At 36.2% G+C, this 14,519-nt stretch overlaps 1 protein-coding gene across 2 annotated transcripts in view; it reads right to left on the bottom strand.

Annotated features, from left to right (window-relative positions):
• Nucleotides 1–14,519, bottom strand: part of DCHS2 (dachsous cadherin-related 2) — a 331,336-nt gene that overhangs the window by 123,271 nt on the left and 193,546 nt on the right. For both annotated transcript variants that reach the window (XM_043902663.1, XM_043902662.1), the window contains 4 exons: nucleotides 14,018–14,117; nucleotides 8,445–8,602; nucleotides 6,564–7,407; nucleotides 3,002–3,241 (listed from right to left, as the gene is read on the bottom strand). In XM_043902663.1, the coding sequence (XP_043758598.1) occupies nucleotides 3,002–3,241; nucleotides 6,564–7,407; nucleotides 8,445–8,602; nucleotides 14,018–14,117 (1,342 nt within the window). The remainder of the gene's footprint in view (nucleotides 1–3,001; nucleotides 3,242–6,563; nucleotides 7,408–8,444; nucleotides 8,603–14,017; nucleotides 14,118–14,519) is intronic.

Here is a 14,519-nt window from a genome sequence, read left to right on the forward strand (position 1 = left end):
AAATAGTTACTACACTCCCATATCATAGCTTGTATTATCTTAGAGACCTGGGACAAAAGCAAGTGAAGTATTAAAGTGTTTTGAATCTATGAGTTCACCTTTAAAAGGCAGGCAGACAGACAAATAATCATATAATCACAACACCATGTATTAAATGAAATAAGATTATATTTCCAAGTTTTAATAGTGATTGTTTCTGGGTGAGTAGTCCTTTTTCTTTCTCTGTTTACTCTTTCATTAATTCTAAAATTTCCCCCCAATTTTAATATACCTGGAGTTGGATGCTTCTTACAATTAATGGTGTCTTAGATTCAGGGAAATAGATGAAATACTGTCATGGCAGTGTTTCTAACTTTGCTCCAAGAGTAGGGTGTTGGGTCCAGCTGTTCACCCAGCATGAGACAGTTTCCAAGAAACCAGATGTAGAGTTTGTTCACGATAAATCCAGATGCAGAATACATTTTTATGGGATAGAGAATAAAATTTCATTATAGAATTCCACGTTTTAGCATGGCAATGTGCTGTTGTGCTATTGTGTATTCACCCTGAATGAGCCAATGTATCAACAGGACTGAGTCGTCTTTCCTAGAGGGGCACCCTTCCTTCCAGGACTAGGGGAAAGGTACCCCGGGGGGTTGATCTTTTCTCATTAACAATGGAGCTCTTGTTGGTGGCACCAAACGCTGTAGCAGTTTTAATATCTTAGTTAAAACGTGGTAGTTGTTTTTCCCATTTAATACAAGAAAAACTCCTGTTAGAAACCAGTGTGAGTCATACATCATAAACATTCAGTACTCAAATTCCTACGGGTTTTGAATGCGAAACAACACCGTAGGCTTACATTTTTAAAACTACACTGTAGAATGCTAGAAAACACATGTTAACCTTTCAAATAGTAAGTAAAGCTACAGTATTTTTAAGAATACATACTATTCAGCAAGCCATTAATAAATTCCAATGTGATGCCAGATATGTTGAAATCCTGATGTCATTTAATTCTTGTGCATAATCCTTCTTCATTGTCTTAACCCAACAAGCAAAGAAGAAAAAAGATATAGGAAAAATACGTTCAAAAGCACATGCATACATCCAAATTCACATGCACTGAAATGACCATTGATTTAACAGATCTGGCCTCATTAAAAACACTGAGATTTCAGTAAACCAAGATTGTACACAAAACTTGTGAAGGTACATGAGACTCAGGAAATGCTAATTGTATATCTCAAACACCCACAAATGGAAAGCCAGAAAACTAGCAATTTTGCATCCAAATTTCCTGGCAAACCATAATCTCTAAAGTAATGAACTTTCAATTAAATTATAAATAACAAGTTGCAGACCATTCACTCTAAAAGAAAGGGACACTACCACTTGGCAACTTGACAGTGAAAACTGGAAAGCATATTTTGGTAGTCATCCTTAGTTGGCATATGAAAACTGCTGAGACAAATTCTTTTCTTCTTCAAATATTAAAGTAAATAAATACTTTTCATAGAATCAGTTCTAAAAAGTAAATTAATAAAGTCAAGGGGAGGAAACATTTTACAAACTTTAAATGATCGCTAAATCACACACCAGTGGCTGGTTCTGCATTTCGTAAGTCTGCACTTTGGGAAGTGGGTTCTATGTTGCCCAGAGCCCTGCATGACTCAATTTACATCAGAAAATGCTCTCAAAGACCTTTACTGTACGGGATATATTGGAAACACAAAGCTCATGTATATTCTCCATTGTTTCTATCATCTAAAAACCACACTGCCAGAAACGTGCCTAATTCTTAAAGCAGAGTTGGGACGAGCAATTGCCAGCGCACTCTAGCCCTCTGGGTGAGCACAACAAGCAAAACTCTTTGATCACACTGCCCCACTCTGGTCAAAAGAGAAAATTGGGCTGGCCCATCAAAGATTTTGTAACATCACAAAAAATACATTTCTTTAAAAAAGGATGTTTCCCAAAAGGGCAAAGCATCTAAATGGTAAATAACTTAAAAGTTCAAGAAAAGTGTATCTTTTACTCCTCTGATGAACAATTTAGGAGGTAAATGCTGGTGTTCATACTATTATTTTCATAGAAACATCTGTTACAGTTCTTTCAAGAGAAGAACAAAATATTATATTGATTATGCATTGCCAATTGCTATATACAAACGTTCATTTAAAAGACCAACTTATTAAACTATTTGTATTAATTCAGATGGGAAAATTCAGCATATGCTATTAAAGGCAAATACTTCATTATAATTTTTATAAGTATTTAGTCTAAAATTTTAAAAGTATATTATTAGAGTTACTGAAACTTAAATGTCCCCCAAAAGTCACAGTGATATTGAAAAGAAATTCTAAGATATCTGAAAATCCCTAGTCATAGTAACTGTTCACTTCAAAGTCATTTGTCTGGGCACAGTGGTTGATATTAATATTAACAGTGTCACAGTAACGATGGGAATTAACCTTCGTTGACCATTTGTTGTGCCAAATCCAGTCTCAGCTCTCTGTAGGTAACAACTCTTTCATCCTCAGAACTAGGAATTAGGCTCTATTGGGAAACCAAGGAGCAGACAGAACTAGTACAAAGCTGATGCAAGGTTACACAGCTTAAGTGGTGCTTCTAGGATTCAAACCCAGGCAGCCTGACAACAGCATTCTCTCTTCTATTATGCTATGCACTGGGGAAATCAGGAGCCATTTACTTTCTGGTACTTACGTACCTTGCTACTACAATCTGAAAAAAAATGTGATACTGTGTCTATACTTGTTTATTATCAAGATCAAATCAATAAATTTCAGGCTAATTGGATATGTATCTACTATAATAATAAAACTTAATATAAGCAAATGCTACAAAAACTACACATTATACATTCATTTTTTACATGTATGCTAAGTAAAGAAATATCAGAAATCTGAGATAACTAGCAACTGTTTTCAAATTTCTGGCAAATTTCTGATCCATTTTTAATTTTAACATCAATTACTTAGTTCCCATATTTTTGAGTTACCTGAATCTCTGTCCACAGCTTCAACTCTTGTGACAAACTCTCCTGGATTTTGGTTTTCTTTAACTGAAGCTTCATACAGGTGCTGCTTAAATACTGGGGCCTCATCATTCACATCAAGAACAGTAATTGTCAAAGTCTGGGATGAAGAAAGTGTTGGTGTGCCATCATCTACTGCCAGAAGGGTCAGAACGTGCTGACTTTTTATCTCATAATCCAAAGGAGACGCGGTAGTTAGAAAACCTGTTTTGAAAGAGGAGAAAAGTAATATATAATATTCTTTGGGGAAGTCATGCTTACTCTACTTTTACATAATTACTCTAACCTGCTAAAAATTCAGAAGCTTTCTCTGTTAAAGAATTTAAATTTATATATTATCTAGAATAAAAGAGAATATTTTTAATCAGAAAAGTCATCCTAATTTGAATATAAGAATGAATGAGAATTCATAAATAATCCATCATGTACCATTATCTACTGAGATGATTACATCAAGAATATTTATCTACCCAACATCTATCTTCATTTTAAAAAAAGATACCACTATAATGGCAGAAAGTGAAGAGGAACTAAAGATCCTATTGATGAGGGTGAAAGAAGAGAGCTAAAAAGCTAGCTTAAAACTCTTCATTCAAGAAACTAAGATCATGGCATCTGGTCCCATCACGTTGAGAGAGTCAATTCCTAGGCAGGTTGATAAGAAGTCTGGGGGTCCCCAAGGAGAGAGGGGTCTGGAATTTTCAAGGAGGAGGAAAGGACAAAAGTTTTTTTTTTTTTTTTCCTCTACATTACTTAGTCTTAGTCACAAAGTCACATAAGTCACATTTTTATCTTTAAGCCTCAAACTGATGATTACACAACAAACAACTCAGTTTAAACTCTATACTAAGGATTATATAACAATAATGTATCCTGCTTCAGGACAGTTTCTGGAAAAAACCTTCTGGCTAATCCTGTTATCTTAAAATGTAAATTATGGGAGTGGATCTAGTAAGATCTTTACAACCTCCAGACATTCTTTTGATTCATTGTAATAACTAATTAAAAGGTATATAACTCCCTTGCTAACACTAGCAAAAGGGGCACTCTCCATCCCCTTCTGATGTCTATATTGGAAGCTCTCCCTATCCCTTTTCTTACTTTAATAAAACTTCATTATACAAAAGCTCTGAGCGACCAAGCCTCGTCTCTGGCCCCAGATTGAAGTCTTCTCCTTTGGAGGCCAAGAATCCTGGCATCTTTCGTGGTTCGGCAACAACCTTTCAACTTCATGGCACATAGAAGAGGTAGAAGAGGAAACAGTGATGGATTTTACTTTCTTGAGCTCCAAAATCACTGTAGACAGTGACTGCAGCCATGAAATTAAAGAAAGGCTTGCTTCCTGGAAGAAAAACTCTGACAAACCTAGACAGCATATTAGAAAGCAGAGACATCACTTTGCCAACAAAGGTCCATATCGTTAAAGCTATGGTTTTTCTAGTAGTCATGTATGGATGTGAAAGCTGGACCATAAAGAAGTCTGAATGCCAAAGAATTGATGTTTTCGAGTTGTGGTGCTGGAGAAGACTCTTGAGAGTCTCTTGGACTGCAAGATCAAACCAGTTAATCCTAAAGAAAAACAACCCTAAGTATTCATTGGAAGGATTGATACTGAAGCTGAAGCTCCAATACTTTGGCCATCTGATGCAAAGAGCCAACTCATCAGAAAAGACCCTGATGCCGGGAAAGATTGAGGGCATGAGGAGAAGGGAGCGACAGAGGACCAGATGGTTGGATGGCATCACCGACTCAATGAACGTGAGTTTGAGCAAACTCCAGAAGACAATGAAGGACAGAGCAGCCTGGCATGCTGCAGTCCACGGGGTCACAAAGAGTGGGACACGAGTTAGCAACTGAATAACAAGGTTCTAACAGTATCCCTCTGTATGTCCAAGGACACTTCATGTGTAAATGTGACCAAGTTACAGAGAGTTACGGTTATATCCTTCAAGAGATTAAGTTTCTGTTATAAAGTTATAGTTTCTTTACACTATTCTCAGTTAACTATCTTTTATATTAATAAAAATAATAAAGACTTTATAACTAGGACAATAATTACAAATAAAATGTCTCTATCCAACTGCCACTGAAGTACATAATTCATATAAGCCATGTGTTATAAAAACTTGCATATATATGTTACATAATTCCAACTGTCACAGTTTTTCTTTTAGAATTGATGTTTGCTTCCTAACACGTTTATCCTATAAGAACATTTCTTCAAATAATTAAAGAGGTTTACTGAGTCATATTTTATAAAATGGCTTCTCAATAATTGCTAATCATTTTATACCTTATAGAAAAAAGCCATTGACAACCTTACTTTGTCTTGATTTAAAAAAAAATGAACCTTGTGAGAAAAAAAGCCCATTTCATATGAGTATATTCAGTAATTAGCATTTTATGATGTTAAAAAGATCTGAAACAGCCACTGCAATTGTTCAAGATTCATGATACCTATATTACTGAGACACAATTCTATTTTTATCCGCCCTCTTTAACAACCTGAAATAGACCTTCCTTAGCCATTCTGGAAAGCATTTTAAGCATTGCTGAAACAGATCCTTGGAGACCCTAGCTCTAACAAAAATCAGCAACTGGGTCTGGGCTCTCTCTCTGTCAGCGGGGCTATTAGGTAGCATGCATGCAGGTCTCAGAATGGAACCATATGCACAGGGTTTAATAAATATTTTGATGAAATTTTCCAACAGTATATAGCCAGACTATAATCATGACTTCCAAATCCTACACATTCAATCTCACTTCCAAATAACGTTCTTATTAACAGTTGGGCCAAATGGTATACATCTGAGATTTTTTCCTACATATGTACATATGTACATTTTTTCCTACATATGTACATTTATATATATATATATATAAACTGGTGAGAAAATGTCAGTATTACAAGGTTGACACTTCGTATATGTAACTGTCCATCAAGCTACATCAAAACTTTTAGAAGACAGTATCTGGCAATATGGTGACAGCAAGACAAGAGCAGTGACAGCGAGTATCATTTCTGCAGAGTACTGAAGAGTGAATAAATGCTTCTGCCAAAAATAAAATGGTTCAGTTGTGAAAAGTGAGGGTCTTGATGTCCAAATCAATCCAACTATTTAAAAACACATGATTTCCAACTATGTACAAGGGTATGTTCCTATGATCTTAGAGATGCTTTGATAGTAAAGTCTTTGATTAACGTGGTTGACTAGTCATGTTCTACCTTATTTTGGTATACCTCCTACCCTGTGAACACATACAATGAGGGCAAAGAAGTTGGCGACTGTAAAGTATTCACCCCAGGAAATGGGACCTAGCTACAAAGCAGATCTATATTAACAAACAGGCCAACTACTGTTGGTTTTCTGAATACAACCTCTATGCCTACCACCTGTATGGTAGATCAAGTCAGATTTCCTTAATGGGTATGCGTCTTGAGAAGATCATTTGGTAACAGGACAACGGAAAGGATAAATGCAAGCACGCAATCACAGGCTGTAATCGACAGTGACATGGACAGTACCTGATGACTCATCTAGCATAAAGGCCATGTTTTCATTTCCTGAGAGGATGCTGAATGTTACTCTTCCATTCCTTCCTGCATCTGGATCTTGAGCAGTTATGTGATGCACCAAGGAGCCCACCACAGCATCCTCTCTGACACGGGCAATGGGGAAAGACGTAAAAGTGGGACTGTGGTCATTCACATCCAGAATCTCTACCTTCACCATCAGTGATCTCAGTCGCCGGTCTGTCACATTCACAGCCTGGTCCGATGCGGTCACTGTCAGGACAACAGTGGCAACTCTCTCCCTGTCAAGGGGAGACGTGGTGACCAAAGTGCCAGAGGAAGGGTGGATGAGGAAGGGGTTCACTCCAGGGTGGCTGGCTTCAATGAAGTATTGTATTCTACTGTTCAAAAAACTGCCGTCACCATCTTTGGCATTGAAGATGTGCACCAGAGTGCCAACGGGGGTGTCCTCTGCTACACTTATCACAATGAACTCCTCCCGGAAAGATGGGGAGTGGTCATTCTGATCTTCCACAGCAACACTCAGGAAGACCGTGCTATTCACGGCAGGGCTTCTGCTATGGTCTTTAGTTACCACCCTGAAAAGATAATGAGACATCATTTCATAATCCAGTTCCTTAAAGAGGAACAAGTCTCCTGTTGAGCTGTCCACTTCAAAGTGACCATCCTTGTCATCTGCAGCGATACTAAAATGCAACTTTCCACCATGCTGTCGTTGAAGGTGATCAGGTGACTTTATCAAGCTCATTACTTTTGAAGGCTTCAAGTTTTCTGGTATAACTAAATGTCTAATATTCTGAGAAATTACAGTTCTCCCTTTGGATAGTGGTATCACCTGAAATAAGAATAAAAAGGAGCTGTTAATTTGCGGCATTTTAATAATTTAATCAACACAGGTGCTGCTATTCTTTTGGAAGCTAATTCCTTCTATTCATGATATGTATATATGCATATTACAAATAAATATATATATGTTAATTGATGAGAAAATGTCTTTTCTTTTGTTGCCTAATTCCAGTATGTCTCTGAAAATTAAAAATTGCATAATATCTAGGAGATAAGAAAGTACAGGATTTTCTACTTCCCGTTTGCTGTAATGGATGCAATGATAGTTTGCAAATGAGAACCAAGGTAGGTAGTTCCACAAGCTACTCTAAATCCTAGAAACCCTTGTCTCCTTAACGACAGTATCTGCATACATTTAAGTGTCATGTGTCTGCTTATGTGAAATTAGAGACTTGAGATATTATGATAGAATTTTCTCCTAAACCACATATCCTTAGTCAGTAAAGAATATACTTTGGAAACAGAATACTGGGGGATATATATTCTTGCTTAGTATTCATACCTAGGTTAATTTTTCTGATTATCATGTGCTTGAATAAAAAATCTTCCTATAGTCATCTTGTTTTTGATGGGTTGCTGTAAATTTTTTCCTACTATCAAGACTTCCCACAAATCATTAAATATGGATCTCAAGTGACTTTCTAACTTTTAAAATAGTTAAAAACTATGTGATTTATTATTGGTCATTTGTTTATAAATATTTCTTCTGCAAATTTACCAGGTCCTTGCAATTAGGAAAAAAGAAAAGATTTTTTTGTTCTTCATTAAAAAAGTAGTATAAATACCCACATAGTGATGAAAGTATCTTGTCAGTAACTGTACAAAGTTAACATAAAAATTTATTTAAATATAATCATTTCTCAAATGGTAGTAAAGTCACTTAATATAATGTACACATACATCTGCAATGCTCTTTAAAGGGAGTATTCACATTTTTGAAGTATTTTCACTGTATACATTTGTATATAAAGTAAAAAAAAATCTTTCAGAGCATTTTCCACCACTTTGTGTGATGTGAGCTATTACCTGAATATTAATAACTGCCTGTCCTTGAAGAGGAGGCACTCCCTGGTCACTGGCAATTACAGTCATCCTGTAAGAAGGTCCATAATCATGTGAAAGTACTCTAGTTGTTCTTATTTCACCACTGTTGGCATCAATCTTGAAGTGATCAGAACTGTCTTCTACACATACACACACACACACAAAATTAAGAAATGAATGTTAGTTAATAATGCAGAATACAGAGAATTAATTAATACAAATATATCTGTGATCATTTGGGAGATTTATTTACCTTAAGCTCTGTGAGAATATGAACATAAGGATAATACGAAAAATATAGACAAGAAATGTAACAGATTACAAAAACTTTATTATGGAAATTTTCACATATTAAAAATTAGACAATGATATAATGAACTTTCACGTGCCTATCACTTAGCTCCAGTATTTATCAACTCATGTGCCACAACATTCAGCAATCCCAATCCTTGGCATAAATCCTGACAAAACTATAATTCAAAAAGATACATGTGTTTCTATATTCATAGTAGCATTATTCACAATAGCTGGGATACAGAAACAACCTAAACGTCCATCGACAGGAGAATAAGTAAAAAAGATGCAGATTATAAACCCAATGGAATATGACTCAGCCATAAAAAGACTGAAATAATGCCATTTGCACCAGCATGGATAGACCCAGAGATCATCATAAAGCGAAGTAAGTCAGACAAGAAAGACAAACACCATTTGATATCACTTACATGTCAAATCTAAACCACGACACAAATGAACGGGGCTATGAGACGGAAACAGACTCACAGAGAACAGACTGGCTGCCAAGGGGCAGGAAGGCAGCGACGCGATGGGTTGGGATTAGCCGATGCAAACTATCATATAAACAGTGGATGAATAACAAGGACCTATTGCATAGCACAGGGAATTATATTCAATATCCTATAATAAACCATATGGAAAAGGATAAAAATAATAATATTTGTTAACTCATGGCTAATATTATTAGACATTCAGATATTTCCCTTCCCTGTCTTCTTTTGAAGCAAATCTCAGAAATCATATCATTTCTTCTGCATATTTTTCAACACACATCTCTAAAAAATAAGGAAACATATAATCATAGTATTATATTTTTTAAAATTAGTAATAATTCCTTCATATTATCAAATTTCTAGTTATTTTTAAAATTTCCAACTGTCTCAAATATTTTTTAGTCAATTCAAATTAGGTTTAACATAAACTCCATATATGCATATCTCTTCAGTCTATGCATTCCTGTCATCCATTTATCTATTTATTTATTTTGCAACTCATCTGCTGAAGAATTGACTATGTATCCTGAAGCTTCCCATGGTCTATATTTGCCTGTTGCTTGTCTCCAACATGTAGCTTAATATGTTCTTCTGTCCTCTATGTTTTCCTTAACTTAGGAGGTAGATGTAGATAATTAATCAGATTCGGGTTCATTTTAAGGGGAAGACTGCTTCTTAAGCGCTGTGTTGTGTTTTCCTTCAGAGGCACACGTTTGATTGTCTCTTTTCGTGATGTGGGCACCAGTTGGCACACAGCCTAGATCCATTAATGACTCACTAAATGTTGCAAAGTATAACATTCTAAGCCTAAGATCCCATCTTCATTTATTGACTGGAATGTATTACTCAAGAGAATCGTCTTCTTATCTGTTTATTGGTAACCCACTGGGGCAGCTCATTATAGGAAGAGTCAGGATAAATGTTTGATAGTAAAATTTTATTTAACCGTCTTCAAAATAATGGATTTGTTTACTAACATCCTTCAGTACTCCAACTAGGATCATTAAAGGTTTGTTTAGTTTCTGTTTTAGGAGTCATTAAACATAAATTTCGGAGAAGGCAATGGCACCCCACTCCAGTACTCTCTCTTGCCTGGAAAATCCCATGGACGGAGGAGCCTGGTAGGCTGCAGTCCATGGGGTCACGAAGAGTTGGACACGACTGAGCAACTTCACTTTCACTTTTTACTTTCATGCATTGGAGAAGGAAATGGCAACCCACTCCAGTGTTCTTGCCTGAAGAATCCCAGGGGGGGCGGAGCCTGGTGTGCTGCCATCTATGGGGTCACACAGAATCAGACACGACTGAAGCGACTGAAGCAACAGCCGCAGCAAACATAAATTTAAACATATCATGAAAGAGTAAATCTGTTGCCATTATTATCCCTACTGATGTTCACACTGCTTCATCTCTGAACATTAGGATCTTCTTAAAGGTGGTTCCCAGGGTTCCCAGGTGGCGCTAGTGGTAAAGAATCTGCCTGCCAATGCAGGAGACATAAGAGACGTGGGTTCGACACCTGGGTTGGGAAGATCCCCTGGAGAAGGGCATGGCAACCCACTCCAGTATTGTTGCCTGGTGAATCCCATGGACAGAGGAGCCTGATGGGCTACAGTCCACGAGGTTGTACAGAGTCGGACATGACTGATGCAACTGAGCACGCATGCACAAAGGTGGTTCCCAAGTCTTTGATATGATCTAGTCATCTTTAGCAGCCTCCTGGTATCTGGTTTAACAAAATGCTACAGACTCATCTTGAAGATTTCCTGTCCAAGACCTAGAGTCAGTCATTTCTCCAAGGACTCCTGGTTTCTTCCATGGAACACAGTATTGGGAGGCTGTATTCTGCTCATTGCTTCTGGGTCACCCATTCTTTCTAGGCCATCTTCAGTGGACAGAGAACACACATGAACACACCAAAATATGTCACAAGTTCATATTGATATTTCTAATTCATATTGATTATGGTAAGGTTTTTTTTCTAGTTTGTTAAATAATAGGTTTGTATTCTTTCACAGAATCTTAATTCTTCAAACAATCCAAAAAACTCAGAGTCTTGGGCCAGTAATGGCTCTCTTTCATTCTTTTATTCAGCTGTCAACGAGTCATTATGATACAACAGACACTTTACCAGTTATAGGGGAAATAAGGGCAAATAAAAAAGCAGTCCTGCCCTTAAGAAAGTCAGAGTACAGAGCAGGAAATTATGTAACATTTGCAGGTTGTGATATCTATGCTTTGATCCATTTACTCCATCCTCATAGGATATAAACAAAGATATGTATATATAAATATATGTGTAAACAAATATATATATGTTCCCACTATATTGATTTTTATCTTGTTATTTTATATTTTGTAGTTGCCTCTATTTTGCAATTGGATGAAGTTAAAGCAAGGGTGTGAATAACATATAATATATATATTATTATATTATATATATCTATATATATTATATATATAATATATAATAATAGATAACACCATATTTTTTTTTATTCTTTTTTTTTTTTTAATTATTTTTTTTTCCAGTGGGTTTTGTCATACATTGATATGAATCAGCCATGGATTTACATGTATTCCCAATCCCGATCCCCCCTCCCACCTCCCTCTCCACCCGATTCCTCTGGGTCTTCCCAGTGCACCAGGCCCGAGCACTTGTCTCATGCATCCCACCTGGGCTGGTGATCTGTTTCACCATAGGTAGTATACATGCTGTTCTTTTGAAATATCCCACCCTCACCTTCTCCCACAAAGTTCAAAAGTCTGTTCTGTATTTCTGTGTCTCTTTTTCTGTTTTGCATATAGGGTTATCGTTATCACCTTTCTAAATTCCATATATATGTGTTAGTATGCTGTAATGTTCTTTATCTTTCTGGCTTACTTCACTCTGTATAATGGGCTCCAGCTTCATCCATCTCATTAGGACTGGTGCCCATCAGCAGATGAATGGATAAGGAAGCTGTGGTACATATACACCATGGAATATTACTCAGCCATTAAAAACACCATATTTTTATATTGCTATGTCCCAAGTATCAGAGTAAAGACTAATTTTTAAAAAAAAGATCCACATTTCAAACTTTCAGAACTATATGATGACCATCCATGGAAACACTTCCAGGATGGTAAAGTCCCAAATTTCTTCAGAATTTTTAAAGAAATGACAAACTATAAATACAGCAGAAAACCTGTGTATACCTCCAAATTTCATTTCCCTTTTTCTTCCCTGTAGACAGTCTCTGTCTTAAAGTGGAGATGTATCTCTCTAGTCCGTATATTCATGGACAGTTTCTAGCATCGTTGTATTTCTTTCCAAATAATGGCATCATGGAAGGATTATAGCTTAACTTGTGTGTGTGTGTGTGTGTGTGTGTATCTGTCTGTCTCTCTGCAGCAGGTTCATTGTCCCTGAACAATGCATTCTATCACCTTACGAAGCATGAACATGATTTGCATTTTCATTTCTTTCTGCTTTCAGGTCTTTCACCAATATTTTGTAATTTTCTATACAAAGGTCTTGAATATCTTTCACTGAAATTTTCCTCCATACGCTTTTCATCAAGATGATTTTGATTTGGAAGAAAGGGAAACATTTAATTTGTGGGCTCCCCTTTAAAGAGAATAGGACAATATTCCCATCCCAGAGAAGCCCCAGCAAGTGAAGAACCGTGAAGCCTACACATCATGATCTTCGAAGCAAGCCAGACCCTACACTCTATGATTTTCTTTGTTACAGTGAATCAAACCTTTGTTATTAAAATGCTAGTTTTTAAAATGCTAGTGATTTTTGTATATTGACATTGCTCCCAGAAATTTTTTTATGCTATTGATTCCAATGGTTTGCCTGTAGCATATTTGGGGTTTTCCATGCAGACAATTAAATTATCTGCAGGTAAGAGCAATGTTGTCTTTTGCTTCCCTATGTTTGTATCAAATGTGACAAAGCAAAAAATGCCTTTTAAAATGGTATAAAGACACAGTGTCAACTAGAGGTAATCACTGGACCCAATCGCAGGAATGCAATGCCTGTGCATTCTCAAAGAAACACACAAACATAAGCCTGTCTCAGTAAAATTCCCACATACACATACATGAGTGTACATATGTGATATTTTGAGTATGATTTACTCTGATCTTAAGAATACTTAATTTTCATAGAGATTTACAGGTGCTTGGTATTTATGTCTTCATGGTATATATGTCTTTATGGGGAAGTGTTAGTCACTCAATCATGTCTGACTCTTTGCAACCCCATGGACTATACAACCTACCAGGTTCCTTGGTCCATGTAATTCTCTAGGCACGAATACTGGAGAGGGCAGCCATTCCCTTCTCTAGGGGATCTTCCCAACTCAGGGATTGAACCTGGGTCTCCTGTATTACAGGCAGATTCTTTACCATCTGAGCCACCAGGAAAGCCCTGTCTTTATGTCTTTATACTCAATATCATTTTTTATACATTAGCTATTAATAGTGCTTTCCTCAATGAAAGCTGATTTGCATTTTTCTATTATTGAAAATTATTCATTTAAAGTGGATGATCGGTTGATTTCTCTTTAGGACATGAAAAAAATGTATGATTTTACATTAAACTTTTAAATTCTTTTTTAAAAAGGTGATTCTAAAAAACAAGAAAATCATTTTGCGTGCAATTTGGTGTTATTTTCAGCATTAACTATTTTCTCAGAAGGAGGAAGATGTTTGGTAGACAACAGAGGAAATGCTAAAAGCTCTTAATCCTTTATGAATAGTAACTTTTACCTGAAGATACTGAATATGTAACTTCTGCATTGTTTCCTTCATCAAGATCCTTTGCAAATACAGTTGTAACCAACATATTTACTGGCTGACCTTCCAGAACCTGTCATTAAGACAAATGAATGACAAATTAGTAGGTGAAATTTAAATAAGAAATATTAATGAAACTTGAAACAAAAGAACACAATGCTACTGTTATTTTTTAAGCTACTTTTAAACCCACACGTAACTCAAATGTCTACCGTATAAAGGTTATATGAGTGTAAATCCATGAAAAGAATCCATATTATACATTTAAATGTTTCATTCAATTTGAACAAATTATCTGCAGCATTTGAACTAATTTTGAGAGGAAAAAAAGGAAATACAACTGACTAAAAAATCTCAGATTTTTGATGCAAGAAGCAATAGTTAGAACCAAACATGGAACAATGGACTGGTTCAAAATTGGTAAAGGTGTACGTCAAGGCTGTATATTGTCACCCTGCTTATTTAACTTATATGC

Source organism: Cervus elaphus, chromosome 5 (assembly GCF_910594005.1).
Source record: "Cervus elaphus chromosome 5, mCerEla1.1, whole genome shotgun sequence".
In the NCBI taxonomy this organism is placed as follows: Eukaryota; Metazoa; Chordata; class Mammalia; order Artiodactyla; family Cervidae; genus Cervus; species Cervus elaphus.